Raw genomic sequence first — 26,251 nt, forward strand, 5'->3', positions numbered from 1 at the left:
GCTTTCTTCTCCTTTCTCCTCTCGTCCAACTGAATCTTATCTGACAGCAAAGAATTAAAGCAGTTTAAAGATGGACCTGGCAGCGAGTCCCTTTGTTGCATTAAAAAAGTAACGACGTGGGGAAGAAAACCTCAGGAGGGAGACACAAGCGCATTTCTCCTGTTCTCTTTCACTGACTGCAGACTCACGCTGTGTGAAGATGCATTTTTTTATGATGTGCAGAGCTATGTTTGTACGAATGAAATCATCTTAAGTGATTTACTATAAGCGTCGCATAATCCCTGAAACACACACGCTCACACACAGATAATAAAATGTTGGATGCATGCTGTAAACATCTGCCAGCTCAAAGTGTATCTGAGAGTGTTTTAGGAACGTTGCAATGGCGTCGTGAACCATCAAACATCCATAAACCCATCAGAGATGGCACTCGTGTTCATGGGAAAGGATCACATTGAGACTTTTGTTGTTGCTCGGCGTTCCCGCGCTAATAACCGAGCGCGTCAGCATCGCTGATCGCCTGGTGAAGCAGTCAGTAATGTTGCCTGATCCTGAACGCACCCCTCCTCTGCTCTTCTGAGTCTGATCACATGCTCGTCTGTGCTCGCAGCAAGCACAGCGCCATCTCCTGTCGAGCTCCGCCGTTGCAGCCGGGAAACAATGGTTGAAAACTCTGCAGCTCGCTGTTTTCTTCTTCTCCCCTCACCTGCTTTGCATTTATGCGCATAATAAATTGCTTACATCTAATTATTCAATATCTCAATTATCAGAGCTGATAGCCTCATGGTGCACCTCGAGAGCTTGAATTTACAGCCCTATTCTGCAAATGTCTAAAATGAAATTAACTTTTTACAAGGTGTCATCTGTGGCTTTTAAGTAGTGAAATTGAAGCCCCCCACCTCCCACACACACACACACACATACACACACACACACCTCGTAATGAGAAGCCATTATTAGGCCGTGATTGGAGCCAGGGCGCTGATATTAAAAGTGGCAGGAGAGGCAATATCGCCGCAGTTTCTAATACCCTCGTAGATATGTCATATATTTTAAGACAGCTGCTCCGCTATTTATAATTAATAGCAATTTAGTCCCAGCAAAAATTGGAAGACAGCTAACAGAAGGATTTCGTTCCATTAAGTGCAGATTCAGAATCAATGTCAAAGTGACACTGTGCAGTTTTTGAGTGGGTGGTCCAGACTCCACGGAGCTTATATAAATACCACAAAGCCCATATGGTGCGTTTCGCACAGAGGACCGTTTCCCTTTGATTCGGTGTAAAAATAAGTGCAGTACAAACAAAAGAGAACTGAAGTTGGCCTCTAAAGACACATGAATAAAAATAATCTGTCTTTATTCTCCTGCCTCACAGTCATAAATCACTCCTTCCCAAATGACAGTCTTATACACGGCACATCACTGTGGCAAATGGCTCTATCTTATAATAGCAACGTAGCACATAGCAATATTATCTGCTGCCGAGCATTGTAGTGCATGTGTCTGAGCGCCGTGCCCCGGAGCGCTAGCCAGATTACACTGGCCCAGCGACAGTCTTATAATAAGACTCGCCCATTAAATCATATCAGCACTGCTTTTTATAGGCCAACACCTCAGCGACGACACTATGAAACTGTCTGTCACGCAGAAATGTGTGTGTCAGAATGTGTGCATGCGTGTGTGAGCAGAGGAGACAGTCTGGGAGGAGACGCGTGTGTGTTTTACCAAACGTTGCTGGCGTTTGAGCTGCTCGCCGCAGCATCTGACAGCGTTTCATCTTCTCCCTTTATTAGATCAGCCTCGCGCCGCTGTCACCTCTGCTTTCCCCGCGCTTACATCACACGCGCACTCACGCCCTCGTGCGCACGCAGCCGGGCGGCCATTGGCTCGCCGGCTCCGTGAGGACGTTCTGGTTGGCTGGCCGGTGTCTGTTCCGGGTAGAGAGCGAGCATCCGGGATGGCTTTCCATCTCAAACCAGAGTGCGAATATGCAAACTGGGAGCTCGACTCATATGAATTGTAAATAGGAATCAGAGCGGCGCCGGCGTATTTATAGATGCCGTCTTTAGATTGTGTATTATTTCACAGGTCAGTCCGGCCTCCCGCGTGCTTATCACCGGCGCCGCTTCACGTTGGAAAAGTTGTACTTTGGAACCGTGAACCAATCACTGACGAGCTTTTTGCTTTCTACTCTGAGACAAAGACTAAAACAAGTATGCAGCACAAGCACGATGCTATCTGCACAAAAATGTTTTGTGTTTCTAAAATTCCAATTATTTCAGATGTCCTGAGGGCCTGCTGTGTCAATTTACCAATTTGTCAAATGAGTTCAAATGAAAATATTAAATTAAAAATGACAACTTTGGCATATTTCTAAGATTAAGAGCGTCCTTTAGGGCGGGCTCTGTGGATTCTTGGCAAAATTGAGCGCTAAAGACAAATAAAGCCAGAGTGGTTAATTGCCAGAGTTGCCCTTGTTTGACCTTTTTTCAGGACAAAGCGAGATTAGCAGATTGAAGCGCGTGGCGTGCCGCTCTCGCCGCAGCCTCGCCGCACGCTGCTGTGAGTCGTCTCCCGTCTAAGCAGAGCTGTCATGTCACGTTTGTCATTTCTGATGGATGACGTCGGTCGATGTCTAACAGGGAAGAGTTAAGGAAACAATCCTGCAGAAGACGCAGCAGCTCACATTCTTTTGGACAAAGCAGATTGACGTGTTTTTGTTCCTCTCACTTTATCCGCTGCCTTCTGAGGGACGGCTTTCTGTACGGTTGCATATTTGACGTGGCGGCGCAACACTGAAGTTAATTCGGAGGGTGCGTGTGCACACGCTCTTTTGTTTCTGACAGCTTTGTGATTTCTTTCCATATCCTCAAATTTTTGATTTGCTTGTGTTGTCACTTTTCATTACGTTTCTCTGTGTCTCTGTTTGTCGTGTCTTTTAAATGTAGAGCCCCAGTTCTGAGCGTACTCTTTAAAATTGTCTGTACCTGTTAAGATGCTGCTTAAATCAAATATTAATATCTATCAGCCTTTGAAGATGAAAATCAGTCGATTATATATTTGCAGAATCTGGCCAAAAACAAAAAACTCCAAATGATCCACACTGTGGGATTTAATTGAAATGCATAATTGCATTGTGATTCATGCTAATGCAGCAGTGCAGACATGCACAAACCCACATGCTGATACTTTGCACCTGCAAATATCCAAGCAAAAATCACCTGATAGACAGGGAGAGACACAAATGCAGAAGCTGGCACATCAATCCTGACGGCGGAGCATGCCGCACATACAAAACAATACAGGATGCAGGCAGAGACGGACAGGAAGGGCTGCTGACAGGCAGAGACGCATGCAAACACACACAGCATCCCAAGGCCTCTCCGCATCTCGGTTAATCCAAGCCGTCAGTCAGTGCTCGGGGGGGGGGGGGGGGGGGGGGGGGGGATGCTGTCTTTTCATTGTAATTGCAAAAACCGGAGGCAGACGAGGGAGAGCCGCGGATGTCGATAGGCAGGTGGAGGGACGAAGGGATGGATTCCTCCTGCCTACCCACAATCCCCCGCTCAGCACGCTGTGTGACTTTGTGTCAGCAGTTTGTCTCGTGCATAGCTAATGACGGCTCGAGTCTGCCGCTCTCGTTCGATCTCTGTCTCTCCATCCTCCGGTCTTCAGCCGAATCCCCGACAAATGAGATTTTGCCCGAGGTAGATGGGAAGGCGGTATGCGCGGCGAGGCCTCGTTCTGCCCGCCTGTCTGTTTGTTAAGAAATCTCACAAGCCGTATAGCACCCAGAGGTTTTTCTGCTTCTCAACCACTCCTTTCTTTTCTTCCCCACCCGTTTTTCTTTAGCCTCCTCTCCCTTAATTCTTTCTCCCTCTTCCTGCAGTGCTGTCTGGCTTCTAATTTGAGTCGGAGGCCAGAATAACTCACAGCTGTTTTAATGAAGAAACGGGGGAAAAGGGAGGGGAAGGAAAAAAAGAAGGAGATTGGGGAGGAGACGTAGAGGGCAAGGACAGACTGAGCAGCACGAAATTGGATGGAGAGAAAAAAGCAAAGATGGAGAGGGTTTGGAATGAAGAAAACAACGGCTTCTCCAATTAAGGAGAAGTTTTTTTGTTTTGTTTTGTTTCTTTGGTCATGGACAGTCAGTCACACTTGCTTTTGTTGAGTGTGTGATGAATTACACCCCTCCACTCCTTCTCCCTGCGCCTTTGTTGTGGTGCAGCTCCAGCCATTTGTACCTCCTGCAATATTTGTGCTGTGAATTCTCCATGCCTGTTTACCAACCGGGCTTCTTTTGAACTGGCATAGAGAAATGGCTTTTTGAAAAGTCTCTTTGATGGTGAGCCCAATTTGTTTTCACCGCTAAAAAGTTTGTTTGAACGCTCTGAAATGTGGGCTGACGACGAGGGCCTGTCCTGAGAGGGCCGCTGTCTGTCTGTCTGCCGTAATAACCTTATGTGACTTTGATTGACCTGAGAATCCTCCGTTATTCCTCTGTTAGCTTCCAAAGTGAGTGGCGGTCATTTAGAAAGCTCCTCGTGAGGATGCATGGAATACTACAACGGGAAAGATGGATTTATCCGCCTGCGTGCGGACGCAACAACAAACGGCCACAAACTCGTGAACGCAGATTCTCAAATATTCACTCAAATGATCAAAATTTTAGCATAATTATTTTTATATTTTGTTTTGCTCTTTCCAAATGATTTATGCAAATGAGTGCATAATTAATGAGACGATACATTTACATATTTAAACGTCCCAGAAAAGTTTAAATATTCAAATAATTCTCTTAATTTTTATGGTGACATTACGCGTTTCACCTGCTCTGTCTCCTTATAAATATGGAAACAATGTAGAAACCACATAAGAGATCAAACATGTCCCCTCAGGACCTCACTTTATTTTTCCTTCTCATAATTGGTAAAAAAACCTGTGTATACATTTTTGATTCAAGTTTTTATTAGTTTGGTCCGCCGAGCTCTGATTTGGGGTCAGATTTAGTTCGAAATAAGCTGCACTCAGTGAACAAATCGTGGCTGTACGTGGGGCTGGGCCATAACATACCGTTCACAGTAACACCGGTATAATGTTGGGCAATGATAAGAAAATGAAATATGGCGATAGAATATGGGTAAAACGCGCATGTGCAGTGCCTTTGTTTTCATATGCGCATGGCGGAAAAAGCATGGCGGCGACGCAGAATGAGAAGGGCGACAGCGGATCGTTGAATGAAACAGATGAACCAGAACTGGTTTGTAAAAATGCTGCAACATCAGTGGTGTGGAACTGGTTTAGCCTTCATCTGTCAGATACACAACAAAGCACTGTTTTTGGTAGAGCATGAAAGCGGGCCGTCGTTATTACCGAACCGATTTTATGTGGCACACGGCGCTCAAACATCTGTCAAATGTTTGAGTACGACTTTGCTGAGCTATGAAGCCGCACCGCTTAATGGATTATCGGAGCATCACGGCTATCGTAGGCAGGAGCCTCGCGGAGTGATACGTACTGTGCTTCAACATAATATTACCGTATTGTGTGTGTATAACCTCTTTTTAAGATTTGTGGATATTATACATGGTTATGCTGAGGATATGTTGGCCAGTTTCCACTGGAAATGCCTTTTGGTTAAACTGTCAGCGAGGACTTTGCATTTGCACTGTTACATTTCTATATAACTTTAATGCACATAAAAACAGCTGCTTGTTTAAGTGAAAACACACTGATGGGTTTTTTGCAGTAATAAAGTTGTAAAGTATTTTGTCTCCCATCAGTTATATCGTTATTGCACATTTTCAAATATATATCGTGATAAATATTTTTGGCCGTATTTCCCTGCCCCAGATGTACGTTCCTAAATCTGAGCTGCAAAATAATCCCAGCTGAAGGTCAAACAACAGAACAAATGTTGTTCCCCAAAATAATCAGTGGTTGCTCTGATTTTCTGCCTTGATGCTGCAGCAAATGATGATTTTACAGCACAGAAATTCTTAGTGTGCACAGATCACGACAAGACATGTCTCCAAATTCCACCATTCCCATTATTGATCGGCAGCTCCGGCTGATAGATTGCCGAGGCAGACGCGCCGACAGGCAGAACGTCCAACGGGGGAAGAGTTTAGCCATGCACCAATCAAGCCAGACTCTTAAACCAGATCCCCCTCCCTCCGCGCTCCCCCCCTGTTTTGATCAGAGTCATTTTGACAGTGATGCATAAGTCTCTGCAGCGCAGGGCTGGCTGGCTGGCAGGAAATGCCACAGATCCCCCGAGAGTAGAGGAATGGTGGATTAAACAGAAAAAGACACCCCCTTAAAAAAAGAGAGAGAGTGAAAAGGAAATCGATGTTTCCTCCCTCTGTGGACGGCGAGAGCTGGTAAAGGACGCTGCCACTCTTGTGTTTTCTGTAGTCGCTTCAAAAACGTCTTTTTTGTTTCTGTTTGAACTGCTTTGTCTCACAGACCGTCTGCTCTGCCCCGTCTGTGGAGGTTAAATCGCACCACATCATCATCGCCGTCATTCCCCGCACCGTCCCTCTCCATCCCCTCCTTCCAGGCTCCAACTTCCTTTCTTTATTTCTTGCAACTTCTATCAAGGAGAAGTGTTTCATCTCTCCAAAGCAGCAGTAAACCTGAAAAGCCACAGAGGCGGCGCTGGCTAGCATTGAACTGGATTGGGTAGAGTAAATACAAAGGCACGGGGTAAAAGAAAGCAGCTGGGGAAACACAAAAGGATGGAGCTGCAGACGGCAACTAACCTTGCCTGGGTCTCTCTGATGTTCCTTTGCACGTGTGCGCACGCACACACACACACACACACACACTCTGCACACACACACACACACACTCTGCACACACACACACACACACTCTGCACCCATTACTGTCAACCCCTCGTTCTCCCTTTCTCTCTCCAGTCATCCTTTTATTTGTCATGTTCAGAGGACAGCACCAAAGCATCCGAGGAAAGGGAGGTTACAGTGTATTAAAGGAAACGTTGTTTGACAAAAATGGTCATTCCCCTTTCAGCAGGAAGTACACAGGCTATGAAGCTGCTGCACTTCAAAGCTGCCCAGAAAACTTCCCATGAAACGACTCTGTCTGCATCTAAAGGGGACAGGCGAGGGATTTTCCTCCCAGTGTCTCAGCGGTCTTTCTCACAATGTTCTGGGCTGGTCCTTATTCTGCTTTGTTGCCATATAAAAGGAATAGGGTGTGAATTTAAAAGCTTTCACAGAAGACTCACAGGCAGGCAGAAACATGTCGCGTTACCTTGGGCAGATCCATGCACCGAATCGCTGGCACGGAAATAAAACATATTACTGACGTCAGCGATCGTGAACCGTCGAATCCCGCTTGGACGCCAGCAGAGCTTCGATTTAGAAATGACATCTGGAATGAAACCGTTGTTTTGATGCTATTAAAGTTCCTTACTGACCCATTTTGATGAAAGATATCGCTTAGAAACAATGTGGCGAGTCTGAGAGACCGAGGCAGCTGCTACGTGCAAATTAGTGAAGAGCGAGGACGAGAGCATTACAGGGAGAAGTTGGGCTCGTTGTTTGGACGTGTTAGTTTGAAGTGAAGAGTCTGCAGTCGGGTGGACTGTCTCCCCGAGACACACACACACACACACACACGCACACCCAACCTCTCCCCCCTCACTCCTCCAATGGCCCTGTCGGTGTGCCAGGGCGGGTGATTACCGACGCTCTCCCCCAATTATGGGCTGATTATTCCGCCGCGCTCTAATTGACTGGGGAGATATGCAAATGGCTGTCATTTGGGATGATAAAGGATGCGGGTGCTGGATGCCCCCTGCATTATTTAGCCTCGGCTGTACGCAGCGTGAAGGATGTGGCGTGCGCTTTAATTGCTGAGGAGAGAGAGGTTAAGCTGAACGAGCAGTTGAATTAGAAATGAGGAATTTGGGCCCCTTTATTTATTTCTTTATTTCACTCCTCTCCTTCCATCTCTCTCTCTCACACACACACACATATGCACGCTGTGTGTCATGCGTTGTTTTTCAGTTCTCTCTTGGGTGAGTGGAGAGGTGAGGAGGGGGTGGGTGGATGGCAGGATGTCATGCTGGAATGCCATAAATAAAAACATTAGCAGAACCAATACGTGCAGAACAAATAGGGTGTGTGTGTGTGTGTGTGTGTGTGTGTGTGTGTGCGTGGTCGGCTTGTGCATTAAAAACTAAAGTGTGAAGAACCTTTGCGGACTAATGAAAAAAACTTTCAGCAGCTCTGACAGTGAGCGGGCTCGGCCCGCCGTGAAACTACTGCAGCATACCGATGACCGAGCGTGGCGTGTGAAAGGTGGCGGTGTTTGTGGCGTCTTCGACTTTGTACCTGAGCAAAGATGGCCGGCCTCCGTGTGCATTTAGCCACTTAAAGGATGATGTCGCTCGTTCGAATCGCTTTCCTGTCATTATTCCCGGTGCTGGGAACAGTGGGGGGCGTTAAGTGAATACGGCCCAGTGGCTAAGCACTTCTAGCTGCCACAGCTTGGCATATTATCAGGGGGAATCGGAATGAAACTCAACACTAATCCCTCTGGTTTGGAGACAAGCGGTGCTAGATTTGGAGCGTCTTTAACAGCTTAGGGGTAATAGGGCCTCAAATGTCCCTTTCAAAGTGGCCCTGCCCGTATCTCCACAGTATGAGGAGCTTAAGAGCCGGGCAGTTATCACTCAACGAGCCCCTATCCTATCTTACGACAAGCAGTAATTGTTAATTCGGTGGAATCGATGTCAGCGTCGACCCCCAGCCTGGCGACTCTGCTGGTATCCTGTGTCGGGCGTCCTCACGACTCTTTGACCCCTGAACTCCAGGACCGCTCTGAGGTTTTCATCCCGGCGCTGGTGCTGAAAAACAAAGAGAGCTTTGGTTCGCTCTTATCAAGATGCAGCGGTATTATCAAGAGATTGTCGAGGCTTTGTGAAGTGTGCAGGAGCAGGAGTGTAGAGAAAAGCACAATTGCTTTTTAGTGCTGCTGTGGCTCTCCTCTGCACAACTTTGGGAAGCCCTGAACGGTTTGTTCTTAGGCGTCTTTTGTTCCAGATAACAAAAACAGACAGAGAGCAAAGGGACTGTCTTTAACAATGTAGACTTCCAAATAGTGCAGACTGCTCTTTAAACCACAAAATAGTTCCTCTGTATTCACAAATTGTGGTTCAAACTAGCGTTTAGCTCAATAATACAGGCCTATGTCCTGTGAACAGCGTCTACGTGCAGAGTTGATTCTGCATATATTTACATTAGAGCCGGGAATCATCGCTCCACCTTACAACTGCAGCATTGTGACTGCTTAGAAAACCTAATCACACCTAAAACAGCTCCACAGCATGCGGCCCAGCAGGCCAGGTGTGCAAAAAAACACCTGTACACCTGTAAATGTTTGTGCATCAATCATCCTCGCTGACTTCAAGTGTCCTGATCGTTGACTGTATAGAAAAGATGAACCATCAGCAGGAACAGTTGTTGGAAAAATAATTCTCGTGTAATTTGTGACCTCGATAAACGCGTTCCCGATGAATGTGCAGCCTCGGTCACAGATTACAGTAGGAGTGAAGTACATGATAAAGTAGGATTTAGGCGACTCGGTGTTTCCAAATCAGATCGGCTCGCCTGTGACATCTGGTTGGTTTTACTAAACCGAGATGGTTAGGGCTAAAATGCACTACTGGAATCCACAGAGCAATGATTCATGCATGATTCACAGCATAAAGACATTAAAGCCACAGCTGGGAGATCAAACAAACAATAGAAAGAAACTCAGTTTAGTTGCAGCAGGACGAGCAGGTCGCTATCCTCCGTGCAAACCAACATGGAGGATTCTGTAATGCAGAGTGTCCTAATGTGCTTTAGCATAACACCCTAAATACCGTGCTGTGCTCTGTTGCCAAGTCATGGTCAGTGGATAAATGAAAGGAGCCGTGGCGGTCCAGGGCAGGCTTAAATGACTGGCAGTTTGAAACTCGAGGCGCTCGGGACTCATCCTGGAAGCTCGTGGCACCAGGCAGAGGTCTGTGGGCTGGCACGCTAACATATTTCACTGCCTGCTGGGTGCTAGCCTAAAGCCCACATGGGTTTTTGGCAAGCCTGAAGCATGGCAAACATCTCTGCAAAGAGTTCCCCCGAGTGTGTTTGGAGTCTCAGTGTCTGCCTCTCGTCCTCACAGAAGGTTTTACTTTGATACCCTCGGGAAGTGGCAGAGACTCGTCACAAACTCTTATCTTCACAAACACGCACATAAATACATCAGCACACCCACGTGCACATATCCTGCACAGACTTGTTTGCACAGTCCTGCGTGAACAAAACAAAAAATATTAAAACGGTGGCACGATGTATGATAATGCGCAGCTAGCGAGTGTCTAAATAATCTTCATTTCTATCAATTCTCATCATCGTCACCAATTACCATCATCGCCGCAGCCTCGGTACACATTCCAGCTGATTGACATCAGAGAGGGAAATTATGGAGTGGGTGTTATGTTAAATCTTCCTCCACAAAGTGTCTCTCTTCTTCTCATTTCTCTTCTTATTTCTGTGCTTAATAGCACTTATTGAAGGGTATTACGGTTTGGTGCTCTACATGGGGCATCGCATTAAAACCCTTTCAAACACACACGCGCGCAGACATTCAGCAGTCCATTTGGATTCATTTGCATGGCATTTCATTTGGATTTTGCCTCAATCTACGGTTTGGGGAGAGGATAAAAAAGCATCTTTGTGTAATAGCGTTTTCTCTTCGTCTCCAGTGCACCATAAAGATAGAAAGTACTGCGTCCGGAGCCGATAAACGAGTGCGGCACTGCCGTGAGAAGACCTGTCCCTCAGGCCTGCAAACGATAACTATTGGAGTTAATTACAGTTTACATCATCGTATTTACCCAGAGAAGAGAAACGGAGAATAAAACCGGCCTCTGAGCCCACCGAGGTGTTATTTCAGTGCACGCTGCAGCGCGGCGAAGCCGAGTACGCATCTTTTCAAGGTTTAACATCATAATGGATTTCACTCTTGACCTGTGAAAGCGGGTCCTGTATGGATGTATAGTCACACCGGTAAAAAACATCAGCTATGTAATGAAATGCACACTGAAAAGAATTCAAGGTAATGTTCACATTTCACATTGAAATGATACTCCCGGGTTTGCGCGCACGCTGAAAAAGGTTCGATCGGGTTCTTTTTAGTCTTTTACACGTCTGTGAAGAGAGATGTTCACGGCACAAAAGTCAGCTGAAAGAACTGAGGGACCGAATAGAAAGTATTCCCACAGCCTCCCCCAGTGCAAGTGAAGGGCTTTCGATCTGTGGTGCCAACAGCATTAAGAAGTGACATTTAAATAATTCAACAACATCATTTCCAGAAACAGAAAGAGTCCCCGTGAACACTGTTGACAGCTGTTCTCTGATTATCTATAGTAATAGGAAGCCTGTTTCAAGAGATGTTGCTGCTGAATTTTTAAAAATGTAATCCTTCATTTGTGTGAGCGCCACAGCGTTCAGTGGCAGATATTTCACAACCTGGAAAGACGCGTGTGTGCCCAGAGACTCTCGCAGCGAGATCAAATATTTATGTGTAGTAATTTGACGGAGCTGACCGCTAAGGACGAGTGCGGACGTCCGTATTGGACCAAAGGAAAATATTGGCTCCATCGTTTTAGGGCACAGTTTGGAGCCGTGTTCTTATGTTTGGTGCCGAGTTATAAAAGTTGAAGTCCATATGAGGGAGGTTGTTTTCGAATGCTCGGTTGCTGTGTTTGAGTTTGTGTTTCAGGCTCGGGTTAGCTGGCTAGCCATCTGGTGCAGAGCCCTGAGCCATACTGCACCTCTGACTGGGGCAGACAGAAAAAACAGGCTTTTTTATGTGTAGACGGGAAAGAGAGGAGAGAGGCTAGTTTCTTCAGTCGTCTGTTTTCCTGTAGCCCACAGGAAGCTGCAGCCATTGGCTCCTCCCTGTCTAGACAGACAACCACATTTGCACACACACACGCTCGGTGCCTTCCACCATAGCAACTTTGATTAATTCCCAGTGTGTGGTGAGAGGAGACAACATCAGCACCATGGTCAGGGGAAAAGGCCCGCAGTCTGCTGGATGTGACAGCTCCCTGCTTCACACTGATGCCTTATCCCCTCCCAGGGTGTGTGTGTGCGAGTGTGTGAGAGTGAGAGCAGGTCAATAGTATGAGTGAGGAATGGGGGAGTGTGTGTGTGTGTGTGCGCGCGTTGCCTCATCTGTCCCCTCGGCCGCATCAGTGCTCAAGCATGTCTTGCTGTGACAGCCCGGCAGCCTGTGTTCCTGTCACGCACACACAAACAGAGGAGCACTAAACGAGAGCGCAGGCAGGCACCAACACCAGCGAGGTGAAGGGTCATGAGCGACTGCCTCTCCAATGTTGTGTGAAATGTGTAGATGGCGGTCTCGGCCCATTATGTGTGTGTATATGCGACCGCATTTATGCCAGCGTGCGTGCGTGTGTGTGTGTCTCGAGGCCGGGCGGGGGGGCATCTCAAAGTAACTGGTTATTATCACCTCAATATTTTTCTTATTATGACAATTACATGCTCCAGGAGCGAATTAAGCGATACAGGACGCCAAGCGGGAGTGGTTGACAGCTATTTGGAGACTCAATGCACAGAGCAATTTGCAGCCCTGAGCCAAACAAATTGGATTTGGGCCACTTTGGATTGGGGCCCCAGATTGTTGGGCGTTTGGATCCCCCGACCGTGTGCCTGCCTGGCTAGTTAACTCGCTGGCTGCCTTTGATTCTTTGCACATGCCAGTTAGCCAGGTACCACGCCGCCCTGTGAACGCTGACGGTGAAGACGTTGATTAAAGCATCGTTTAAAATCTGCGTTTCTATAGTAAAGCGCACCCGGCTTTTTGGGCTGCATAGTGCTGCTTCCTTTTTGGTCTCGGGCCACACAGCTGTGCTCAAGTGTGTGTATAATCCAAATGAGCCTAACAGTCTTTAAACGAATTACTGGTACGCATTTTCCCACCCCGAAACTGCCACTGGAAAAGCTGGCAACAGCTCCCAATTAGGTGAAATGCAATTATTCCCATCCATTCACACAATTAGCCTGTGGGTTAACAACATAGCTGTACGACCGGCTAGCTCTCAGTGTTTTGGAAAAGCCATCGCCATGGTTACATCGACTCTCACGGTAACCCCGCCATGTCAAACGGCATGCACCCGAGGCAGCCGGTCGGTCGAAAAATAACGCTCGGTCCCATTGGCGGAGGCGGCGCGTTACATCACTGCGCTCAGAACACCGGCTGACGTGATTGGCCGGGACAAGGAGTGGTACCATGGGTGAGGAAGAGAAAAGGGAAGGAGAGAGAGCATGAGAGAGGAAAGCAAGTGCCCCGTGTGCTCAGTTGAGCGGGGGTAGATAATGCCAGGCGACAGACTGGCAGGCTGGCAGAGCGGGTGGGCACTCACAGCAGCATGATGGAAAACAAAGGCTTTGTGTGTCAGCGCCGAGATCGCATTAACCAAAACAAGCAGCCGTGGACAGACTGCCACACTGACTTGGTTGTCAGTTCCACAGGCTAAGCCACGCTTGATGGATGGAGAGAGATGGGGGACGCCTGTCTCGGTTTTCGAGATTTTACACGCTGGTAGAGGAAGGAGAAAAAAGTCGTTTCGCTGTGACACAAAGAGCCTCTGCTGCAGATAAAGTCCAAGCACGCATGCCGGTTTCAGCCCACATTTCTCGAGTTCACTCTGACATATGTAGAAAAACTCTAACAAGCTTCGTGCTTTCTTTAAGTGAACACAATCTGAAAATATAAATGCAAATGAGCTGATGACCAGCCTGAGATTTCTTAGGAAAAAGTGCCGTTTCAACAGCTTGTGTTAGATTTTCCACAATCAACATGTCAGCACATCTTAACCATCGCCAGTGTCAGTAGGAAGGCTGTAAACTTCATAACAACTTCCAAAACGGTGCGTGCTGGTGTGAAAAACAGCAAAACCCCTAAAACTCATGTGCAGTCATGTGTAATTTCTACACCCAGCAAAACCATCGAGTGGCTCGACTGGAACCGCCGAACCATTTTCACATGACTTGAAGCCACAGTCTTGTCATAAAGTGCAGCTTTAAGTAGAATGGACCACATTACAGCAAACATGTCAGAAATATGACAGCCTCTCTGCTCGTAGGCATCTGTCTGCGGTGACAGGCATGGCTGTGCACGCAGGGCTCAGGTGGTTCACCAGTAGATTGGTCAACAGGCCGGGTGCTGCAGGTAGGATCAGCTGGCGTACACCCTTCTCCTTCTCCGAGCAGGCACCAGCCAGAAAACCGAGGTCATTCACAGGTGACTTCCCCCACAGCTGGGACAGAGCCGGCGTCCTCCGAGTGTGTGTGGCGTGTGGTTAGCAGGCAGCCATCACATTCCATCACAGCTCATCACTTCACGTCACATCTGGTCTTCTCTTTACTTCCTCCTCTGCCGGTCCCCCGTCCTTCCCGCTTCCTCCACACCTTTGTGTCGTCAGGATCCTGTCAGCGATATTCCCGGGGATTCCCTGGAATCGTTTTGGGGGGGGGTGTATCTGCTAAGTGCACACACACTCGCTCCACTCACCACAGGGAATGCAAACTGTAATATGAACTCACCCTTGGTCTGAACGAAAGCCCATTACAATTCATTTTCACCACAGCAGCCGGTGTAGCGGTTTCTTCTGTGGGATGTTTTTTTCTCTGCCGTGTTAACCGCCGTCATTAAGACTGCAGTGACTTTTTCTCAGGGATAAAGCAGCTCCCAGAAAAGCCACCAGCTCTTGTTCGTGCACACGCAAACTAAACCTTTAATCTTTAACCTCTGCCACCTTATGAAACCCTGTGAAATATGTTGCATCGTTAACTTTTTGTTTTAAAGGAGGATTTCGCAGCACCGTTGTGTGTTTCTGACACGCAGGTGGAAAATTTTGCGCTTGCTGAAACTTACATTTACATTTGCCACCTGCTGCACATCAGCTCTCATCAAATGCTGGAGTGAGCTTTGTAAATACTCACTGTAAGTCTTTTTTTCTCTTCCAGGATCTGTCCGGCTCCATTGACGACCTCCCCACCGGGGAGGCTGGCCTGGGCTCGGCCGTCGGCGCCGGGGGCTCCTCCAGCAGCAGCAGCAGTAGCCAAGGGGAGCAGGGAAGCACCGGTAACCAGGGACAGTCCCCCTTCTCCCCTCACGCCTCCCCGCACCTCCCCAGCCAGAGGAGCGGGCCCTCTCCGTCCCCCGTCGGCTCCCCGGCCGGCTCCACTCAGTCCCAGCAGTCCCGCTCGGGTTCAGGCCCCATCTCACCTGCCAGCGCACCCTCTGCCAACACCTCTGTGCCAGGTAGGGTTCCCATTAGAGCCCGACGTGCACACACATCCTGATAATCTAATCTTGTCTTGATGAAATGTGCAACTTAGAGCTTGATAATTGTATTAGTTTAATCACTGCAAACAAACAAAACTGTCAGTGACAAGATTTGCAGCTGAAAGCAGACGCTACGCCGCGTTTTACATCTTGTACCTCCGTCTTGGATTCCCTGGGAAATTTCCTAAAATTGCTTTACAGCTTAAAGGGAAATTGCTTTGTGGCACCAAACGAGGCTGTTGTTGGAAAGCAAATTAAAAAAACTGTGAAAACACGACCCGGGCCGTGCAGCCGTGCGCACTTTGACAGCTGATGAAGATGAGCAGCTGTGACATCACTGATTGGGGCGTGGCTAAGATCGTGTTGTTTCTGTTTGGGGTTTTTTCTGTGCAGCATCTTTACAGCAGCTCCGTCCCAGCACTTGTTGCTTCTTGGAGAGAATCCCAGTCATCACGCCCACCTCTCTGCTTGACCTTTACATTGATACTGCTGTTTTCATTTGTTTTTAAATATGCCCATTTAAATAGGATTTTAAAAAGGTCATGTAGAAACTGACCCTGAAGCGGAACCGCGATTTCACAAATAACAGCGTGCCATTTGAAGGTGAGGATAAAGCTTTCGCATCAAAAACTTGAACCTAATCAGCGTCTTCATTTAAGAAGGTTATCAGGAGTTTGAAGAGCAGTTTCACCCCTTTCTTCTTCAGAGTGGTGCAGATAACCCGTAGCATAAATCTGCCAACATCTTTGTTTAATAGCATCTCTTTTTCCCCTCGTCTCCAACTCGGCATGTAATCCATCCAGATCAATTTTCATTCTGCGGGTAGAAGTCGGGATGAAGCTGAGCGCACACTGCAGCAGAAGACTAAATAATATCAATCCCACACGTCTAGACTTTGATATCTCGGGCCCATTTGAACTCATAATTCACAGCGCTGAGGAATATTACGGCATAGGAATACGTCCTGTTCATTTCCTGCACACAGTTTTTGTCCTAGCACAGTAGACATTTGTTAAGTCTTTGATCACAGCGTTGTAGAAACGCGTCCCTACATGGCGGTGGAATTTTAATCACGTCCGTCTTCCTTCCACCTGTGGATCCGACATCCACGTCCGGGCGATATTTCCCATCCACTCGGAGCCTTAATGAATTGAGAGCGACTGGTAGTGGAGGACCTCCCATCTGATTTGTAGCCTTATCTGAGATATGGCAGGCTAAACAAGGCACCAACAGGATTATCAGACAATGCACGGTGTGCCTGTCTGTCTCCCGAGGCCATAGCAGAGCACATAACCATTTAGATAAACACACAGTGTGGATTTGATTTGCCTGGAACAGGCGCACGAATGTGCGCGCGGCCTCGCTGTCATTCCGCCTCCTCTCCTCACAGCTGAGCGGCTGACCGGCACATCGGCATGTCTCGGACCTGTCAGTCACTCTGACGAGGCGGGGCGAAATGTCTTGAGCGAGATCCTGCCGCCACCTCCTCCTCCTGCTGTTCCCCTCACAGCCGCTTACTGGAGTGATTGACGCTAATGAAAAACTGGGACAGTGGTTTTCCAGGCGCGCGTGCCAAGAATCATGACGAGAATCCGGAATGAAGCGGCAAAGATGGGAAGCGAAACCGATCGCTGGGACGTGATTAATAAGAAAATATTCAAAAATATTCCCTGTGCCAAATAAATGGCGATAAAGCGTGGAGCAGTGAGTAACATCTGGCGTGTTTTAGAGGCTGTACTACAATCAGTTTGGATTAGATCAAGGAGCAGCCAGCCTCGCAGAGACACGGGAGAACTAATGTGGTTAGCACACATCTGATTACTAACGCCCGCTTTTCTAACACTTTGTCACAAGTTGGGACGTTTTAGTTAACGTTGTCTCTTTAGTTTGGAGCAAGTCGGCGAGGAGAGATGAGCGCAGAGGCCCGGCTCTGTTTATGTAGAGGCGAGCGCTGTTCCCCAAGTGTTGCTCCGGTGCCATCAAATCCTGCTCTTTAATATTCAAAGTAGTGCCCTTTAAAAAACAACAAAACACAAGCATTAATAAACGCTTTAATTAGTGTGAAAAACCTGTCTGCAGTAGTTTCAGCTCCACTCAAGAAGTCAAAACACAACATGACTTGTTGCTCTGTTCCATTCTGCTCCATTAGGGCGACTGTCAGTGGAAACATCGCAGCCGGTTATAAATTGGATCCCTCGGCTGACGTCAGTGTGCGCTGCTGGCATTGATGGTTTAGATGGTTTCAAATGTTTTTATCCTATTAGATTATTTTTGTGCTGTATATGTCAGCACATTGTGTCATGATGTAGCTACCCTGATATCACACGAGAGAACTGAGCGTTTTGGTCGTCACATCTGAAACTGGAGGAAACTGGACCCATCATTCTAACGGGACTCAGCTGATAGGACCTGCAGATCAGCTGATGGTCAGCTGATTCACATCCTCAGCTCCTTCTTTCATGCTGTGTCTGTGGACACTGTCCCTGCTCTCTGCTGTGTGACGTCCCAGAACACGATCAAATACAGATTACTGCAGACAGAATGAGATCAACTCTCTTTCTGACTGAAGTTAGTGACATGTTGCAGTGAGTAAGACATAAAACCAGCCGAAGGGTCGACGTTCCACAGACTTCCAAACAGCTGGACTTGTGCTGCGCCAGCTGCTGGCCATTAGAAAGAATGCAGGTCTGGAATACACTCATCTTGCTATGTGGTCTATGTAGTGTGTGCAGTTATTCACAAAAATATATAAAAGTAGGTTCAAGTGTGTGTGTGCACGTACATATGCGTGTGTGTGCCCCGTGTTTATGTCACCTGTCGGCCTCACTCGGTGGACTGATGCGACACGTCACATGGATGAGCACACACGTTACCCCTGACAACGGTCGGAGGAGAGCAACTTCATTATGTCATCCTTTCACCTGGCTGTCAAACACACACACACAGAATAACACAGGAGTGAGCGCACACAGCTGCACATAAGAACACGAATACCTATAAAAACTTGATTTCATGGTTTGACTTTACATATATTGTTGAACACATAAATCACCTCTGTATATACGCTCGCTCGGATGACTGACGGTGTGATCTGCACACACGTGTGTGTGTGTGTGTGTGTGTGTGTGTGTGTGTGTGTGTGTGTGTGTGTGTGTGTGAGAGAGAGAAAATAAGAAGGAGTCGGGGTGAAAAGAGGGGGAGACTGACAGATTGCCAGCCTATCATACACCCGTACACTTGCACAAATCTATCTTGTCGAAGCTCCGCAGCGCGCCTGTGATTCCCTCGTCTCCTCGCTTCTCCTGTTCTTTGTCCTCTCTCACCCTCTCCCTCTCTCCCTCTCTCTGTCTCTCCATGAAGCAAATCCAATACACTGTAACATTATCCGGGCCTCGCCTTGCTATTTGGATTCTCTCCCGGAGCCAAAAAGGCACACACAGGGATAAATTGATTTTCCTGTTGCGCTAGATTTGTGACAGTCGAGCAGAAATCACATTGCTCAACCGCCAACCTCCACCTCCTCTTCCTCTACCTTGTATGCACACACACACGCAAAAACAGAATCTCAACCACACACACACACACACACACACACACACACATCTCCTTCCTCCCAGTGTCTCAGAAGCAATTCAGAGCATCTTCAGAATATTTTTCTCCCTATATGAGACTTTGGGGACGAGGCGGGCAGACATTTTTCTCTCATCCGGATGGATGGTGTGGCGGAATGGGAACGCCAGTGTTAAAGCTTCCAAAGCTGACTCTTAGCTGTGGGAAGGAGAGCCGAGTTCATCCAGTAGAGTCTCTAAAAATGCTCAGTGACTAGTCTCTATGTTAATAAAACCCCAGCATCCATCAGACATGCTGCATCGTTTATGTGCATGTTTAAAGCTCTAAAAACTCGCATTTGCTGCAGATTTCGAGTTGTGGATAACGCAGCGGCTGCTTTTAGGCTTGTGTGCGTGCACAGGTTGCTGTGACAGGTTGTCTCCAGGTTGGCAGCCTGTCAGTGTGGCGTCACTTCCTGTCAGGATGAGGCTGACTGTCGTGTTTCCCAAACAACGAGGTGAAGACATGTTCATTACCAGACTGCATCTGATACGTATCAGACTTCACACAAACACAGCTCCGATTCCTCTGTGCTCCTTTGGCTTTCCTTTGGCATGCAGACAGTGAGTGCAAACAATACACTGTTCTTCTGCCTTTGGACCTGATTGGACGTTCAGTGAGAGAGCAGACTGTAAAAATCATGTGTGTACAACCTCAATTCCCAAAAAGCTGCAACACTGTAAAATACAAAAACCCAGGATGCAATAAAGTGCAAAAATGAACTATTATAAGAAAATATGAATTTGATGGCAGCAGCATGTCTCTAAAGGTCTGCACAGGTCTGTAGCTTCCTGTCTTCCTTTAACTACAGTCTGTGACAGAGGGGAGCAGCTGCTGCACTTTCACAGAGGAATGTCGTCCCGTTCGTGGCTGATGTGGGATTCGAGCTGCTCAGGCTTCCTGGCTCTTCTTTGTCTGGTTTTGGTTTCACGATGCTGCAGATGTTCTGGAGGTTTAGCATCATCCTGCTGAAATATGAAGGTCCTCCCTGAAAGACGTCTGGGGGAAGCAGATGTTGCTCTAAAATCTGTATCTACCTTTTAGCACCGATGGAGCATTTCCAGATGTGTCAGAGATGCAGGCTGTTACCTTGGAGATGGCATGTAAATGTGCGACTGTCTTCTTTAGTAAGATCGCTCTGAATCTGACACAGAATCTGACATAGAAATATTTGATATCCACTGTAGGTGATCAGAGATGAGCACATATGTTTCAGCACGTACGTTTATTATTCCTTCCCCACACTCTGTCCTTGAGGCCTCCACAGATTCAAACCAAAAGATGCCCGGCAGAAGATTGTCAGGTCACCGTGTTCCAGAAAACGCTCCGACGGGCCTGACCTTTTAAATCTGCCACAAAATAGCAAAACCTCCCAGAAATGAGAGGGTCTGCTCCGATGAATCCCTCACAGTAACTTTGAAGGTCTTGTATTCTGCAGTGAATGTGCGCCTCTAATAATTCATTCAGGTGTCAGAGAAACTTTGGATAAATCTTTCATGCTGCTGAAATAGAAGGTGATGATGTGTTATTAAAGCTTTGTTTTGTTGGGATAATTGACCACTTGGAAAAAAGTGATGCAAAAAACTACAGTGGCTGTATGTATGCACACGGTGTCTGTGTGCCCGACTGCCTTTGAAGGCCAAACTACAATATTTTTCACTTTGTGCAGCTACTAATTGACACAGAGCACATCCACACTCCTGCACAGGCCGGCTCGCTCTGTCTGCTGCACAAGATCACAAATACTCTTTCTGTTTCCACCAAGGTCCTCCGAGGTCCCGCTAACACTGTCTGCCTGCTCTCCCTCCTCCCCCTCCTTCCATCTCTCCTCAGCCCCTCCAAGTTTTTATTTTCTTCTAATAAGGTGATTGGAGCTTGCGGGCGAGCGCTCAGGAGAGTTTAAGCTGTTTATCTGCGCTTCGCTTCAAGAGCTTCCGGGGCCCAGAAAAGGACAGAGAGGTCAGGGCGAGGGGAGGAGAGAAGGGAAGGAGGGATAGACAGAGGGAAGGCCAGATCTGTCCAGTATATTACCTCGAGGGTCCTTTCATATGTGAAACTCCTGAAAAATGCTTTATATCCACTCCTGCCTTTACATCATCGCGCAGCCTAGTCTGTGGTTATTTTTTTAAATCTGCAATTATGGCAGTGACCACAGATGTTTGTTTTTTTTCCCCTGTTCTGGGGTCAGAGGTCAAGCAGCGATGCCCCGAAGGTACCTGAGCGCTTACTTGCATGCAAAGAGGTGGTCGTGCAGTTAAATGACTTCCCCAAAAAGCTGCAAACCATCAGCCCAGAGCAGGCTCTGCAGGGGTGCTCGGCCATAGCTTGATTTTCCCTCTGCTTGTGGTGCGCGTTATTAGAAGAAAGCATGGGTAAAAGGGTGGGGGCGAGTTTTTGTGCGAGTGTGTTTTGCTGGGCAACTTTTCCAGTCACACCACTCCCTGAGAGGCTGCGTGGTGGGAACACCGCCGCTGGCTGTCCCTGTCCCTCTCTCTTTCTCTCATTATTTTCATCGTGCTCGCCTTCTCTCATGTTCCCTCTTGTGTCTCGGGTTCCCTCGTCCCCACCCTTTCCTCCCCATCTCTGTTTGTCTCTGCTTTCTTTGCTCAGAGCGCTGCTGTGGTACAGGACTCCCACCGAGGAACAAGGCTGAATTTTCCATCCATATTTCTGCCTCGGTTCCTCCCTCTTATTTCTCCACATCTCTCCTCCAGCTCTTTCTCTCTGAATTTGTCCTCCTTTTATTCTTCTTCATCCACCAGCAGCAGCAGCACAACTGCTGCCATCTAGCCAACTATTCCCTGTCTGTCTGTTGTCGTCCTGAAGGCTGCTCGTGTTCGCAGTGAAACGGCTAAACGCGCTCCCTGCAAGCATTATATTCACAAAGCACAGCGTCGGCCAAAACAGGGAAAAAAACAGCACCTGCTTGCTGCGTTAGCCATTTAGAGAAATCCCATTCTAACTCTGTCCGACTGGAAAACCCTAACAGGAGCACAGTGTGCAATTATTTTCCCTCCCCAACACCTATTTTCTTGCTTTCTCTCCACTCCTTCGCACTCTCTCTCCCCCGCATCCCGCTCGCTATGTTTTTAGCTTAAGTTGCACTTTTGCTTTACTTACAGTTGCTGCTCAGCGTTGGAAGTAATGAGGATCTTGGGAGAGGGCTTGTTTTGCGAGCCACTGCAGGCCTGCGTTTGTCCCCTACAGGGAGTGTTAACTGGCATTAGCCCCCGGCTCGGAGAGGCACTGACTCGCACCCATTGAGATCTAAACCACCATTATTGGAGCCCGCTGTTTATCTGCCTCTTTCCCCTAAAGACACGGCAAATAGGGGATATTACCTGGGTGTGTGTGTGTTTGCAGGGAGGTGCAGGTGTGTGTGCATTTATAGCCTGAGGGTTGTATTAAGAGATGGTGCTGAAGCAGCCCTTTCTCTGTATTCTATGTCAGTCTATTAGTGCTCAACACAGTTACCTCACTTTAGCAAAAATAGCCCTCGCTGCTCCGGGGGGTCGGCTATTTGTAAGAAACAGTTTGGACTTGTGTGTGTGTGTGTGTGTGTGTGTGTGCGTGTGTGTGTGTGTGTGTGTGTGTCCAAGAACCGAGCGGCCACAACATCAAATCCACCAGCGGTGAATAACAGTGATCGTCTCAGTGCCACTCTGCAGGTGGCGGTGCTCACGGGGATGCTTCTCTGACACGTGCACCTTAAAACTGTAGCAGGCCAAGCAGCACCCCCACCCTCCACCCCCAGGTGTAGATGGATGGCAAAAAGCCCAAGCTATTGACTCAGCTCCCAATCCAGTCGAGCATCTGCAGGATGTGCACAAGTCCGATCCACGACAGGACTCTCCGGGTGTGCTCGGGTGCCAGACCGCACCAGTAACCCCCACCTCAAAGGTGCTGCGGGTCTGAGCTCCTTCCTTTTAGTATTACACAGTTTTAATGTCGTGGCTGATTTGTGCACACACATCTGCTAATGCACCGGCTCTTTCTCTGGCAATTATTGAAAGCTTTTTCATTGAATCTCAGGTTGACTTCATTAGCACGCACGCACACACACACATGCAGAATAACTCCTAAGCTTAATATTTCCAGGGCCCCGAAAACAAAACGGAAATATGGCCACAAGTGCTCTCCCTCGGCTTTGAACTTCAGCAGCATTTGCGTTTGAAACCCTGATGAAAAAAGCTTCAAAGCCCACACTCCCTCTCTTCAAAGGAGACTCGGGGTTGCTTCGACAGTCCTCGTGGAAGAGAAATTTAAAACGTGTATTGGGTTTTAGCGAGGAGCATTATCTCCAAAAACGCACTGAACTCCCATTACTCTTGGCTCTGCTGCCTTGTATCATGAGGAAAGAGTCAAAAATGGATGTTTGCTAAGTGGCTTTTTACAGAAAAAGAAAATTACAGTTATTCGACTTTTCCGCCGCATTCCAAAGAGCATCCCCGTGTTAGATTTCTCCTGGTTCTTCCTGCCGCAGGTCCCGTGTTTTCTCCATCGGCACAATCGGCGTGAAATCTTTAAAGCCCCGAGGGTCAGAGTTAAAGACAAACACTGGCGCAGGTGCATTCAGATGTCTTATGAATGAGTCGTGTTTCAAGGCAGGAATCAAAGAAGAGTCTAAAAGAATTAAATTACAGTGAATTAAAGATAAGAGCCCGATCCATCTTTGATACTCTGGACCTTTAAAGTGAATATGTATGGATTTGATAAACAAGCTTTTTTGTATTCATTGGAGCTGATTTCGGGTCTTTGTGACAGATGAGTGGGTGAAAGTGGAGGATGAGAGCAGAGATATTCCTGCACCGCTGTGGCGTCACAGAGCCGTGAGGAGACTGTTGGAGCACGTGCAGATGAACACATGAATCCTGCTCTTCTTCAAAATCACCGTGTCTCCCACCGAAGAGGAAACAACGTTATTAAATCACACGCACGTGTACCAGCATCGCCTGAACTCGGCGTCATTTCTTTATCGTTTCATTACTTTTACATTTTCATCCACAGCTGGGAAGTCTGCGGACACGGAGAAGCTATACTTTGAGCTCCTGCTGACATTTAGCTCGCTCGTCCCTCTCTCGGCAGCACACGGGGAAGAGCTGCACGTCAAAGATTGAGCATATGAATTATTAATGGCGTGGATTAAAAGTGCCAGGACTCGCCGTGGAGCCTGTTTGTTTTATTTGGACGTAATTATTTAATGGCACCTTGTTAAAAATGATGGCGAGGAGGGGAGAGAAGAGAGCCGAGACAGGAAGGGAAGAGGGAAAAAATGTGAGAAGAGAGGAGCTTTGTTTGGACATTAATTGGTAGTGAAATAATTATAAAGTGCACAAAGTTTAGTCTTGGCAGCAGAGCGGGCGGAGCTGAGGCCTCATGTTCAGCAGCTTCCTTTTCTCGGTAATCTTCTTTGTTTTTTCTGTCTTCTTCACACACACACACACACACACACACACACACACACACACACACACACATTTGTCTTTGCATTAATTCATCTCTGGTGACAGTTTACATGAGTATGTGGAGAGAGTAGTGGAGCATGCAGGGCAGCGTTCCCTGGGTCTACCTTGGTAGTGGTGCACACACACACACACACACACACACACACACACACAGAGGCTGCTGCCACCAGCACTCTACCATCCAAACAAACAGAGGCTGACAGCAAAGCTGGTGCCTGGCATGCATCCCTGCGCACACACACACAGAGCGAGGCTGGCCTCCATCGTAGGGTCGACTTCCTTAGTTTAGGGGTTCACTAAACTCCCGCTAGACGACCTCGTCTTCACTACCAGCCAATCTAAAGCGAGGAAACTGGGACCGCAGCTGAATGTGTTCCTCGGGCTCTAAGCGGCCGTGACCCTTCACATTACTACATAAACAGTACACTGATGTACACGAGGAAGTAGAACATGCAGTCTGCTCTGTCTGCACTCCCTTTATTCCAGCCATTATATAAATACAACAGGCAGTGATTTATAGAACAGTATAAATCACCTTGAGATGATGGCGGTCGTGAACTGTCGCTGTATAAAGAAACGTTGTTGTTAGATGCACTTAGATTATGACAGCGTCCTGTTATTGCACTGTTAAAAATAATGCCACTGTAATATTGCACGTAATGACTTCTTTTGCTTACATTTAGCTGTGAATGGAGCGAGTGTTTCTACACTGCTGTTGCCGTTTTCTCTCGTCTTTTTCTGCCGCCACATGAAAGCGTGCAGCCGGTGTTTTTAGCGTTATCTCTGAGTCGCTTCAACACTCGCGGGCTAACTTTTCCCCCTCTCTCCTGCAACACGGTGACAGACTAACTAATCGAATATTCTCCCTTTGAAGCAGCGCCGCTGGATCTATTCATGCGTGAGGCAGGGGGTCTTTGTGTGCGCGTGTGCGCGAACGTTTCACTGCGTACCCTATGTGGCTTTGTGCGCTCACGTGCGTCTCTTTGTGCACTTGATTCTGTTTATTTACACTTGTTTGTGGAAGTATTTCTGTGAGTGTGTGTGTGTGTGTGTGTAGGCGGGGGGTGGATGGAAATGTTGTTTATGTATTTTTATGCAAAGCAATTATGTTGACTTAATTGGGTTTGTTTATGTGGAGAGTGTGTCACCTCCAGTCATGTATTACCGCAGCTATGGACAGACATATAACGCGCACACACACACACACACACACACACACACACACACACACTTGTGGAAAGAGCACTTTTTCTACTGAGTGATTGAATAATGGGAAGTGTTTCCTCTATAATAAGGGATTTATATTCAATGTGAGTTTTCGGGAGCAGCGACAGAATTGTTTGTACTTCGTCATGTGTCATCCTGAGGAAACACTTAGTTTCTGCATATATTCCCACTGAGACGGGTCAGCTCGTACTCTGTAATCTTAAAAACACGCACCGATAGTCATCACAGAACATATGTTTCCCTCATGATTGCACTCGCTGCCTGTCACTCGCTGCACATCCAAGCAGCGAATCCGCAGAAAGACAGAAGCGGCGACTTTCCCCCCGTCATCGTCGCCAGCCTGAATTCGAAGATAAAAGGTTAATTTGCCTTTCTCCTTCCTCTAGGCCAAATCAATCCGCCGTAGTCTCTGTCTGCCATCGTCCTAATCAGACCCTCAACTCGCTATTGGATTTCAATGGAACAGGCGCAGCCCAAAGACCCGCACAACCACCCAATCGATGCTCCTCGAATGGCTCCGGTTTTCTATAGGGGATCGCTGCAGCTTTAATGCTTAC

General features: G+C 47.6%; 1 protein-coding gene across 1 annotated transcript in view; it reads left to right on the forward strand.

The window, feature by feature from the left end:
• LOC102077873 (AT-rich interactive domain-containing protein 1B) overlaps positions 1 to 26,251 on the forward strand; it is a 167,209-nt gene that overhangs the window by 103,122 nt on the left and 37,836 nt on the right. The window contains 1 exon segment of the mRNA XM_005477682.4: positions 15,072 to 15,369. Coding sequence (XP_005477739.2) covers positions 15,072 to 15,369 — 298 coding nt within the window.

This window comes from Oreochromis niloticus, linkage group LG19, assembly GCF_001858045.2.
Source record: "Oreochromis niloticus isolate F11D_XX linkage group LG19, O_niloticus_UMD_NMBU, whole genome shotgun sequence".
In the NCBI taxonomy this organism is placed as follows: Eukaryota; Metazoa; Chordata; class Actinopteri; order Cichliformes; family Cichlidae; genus Oreochromis; species Oreochromis niloticus.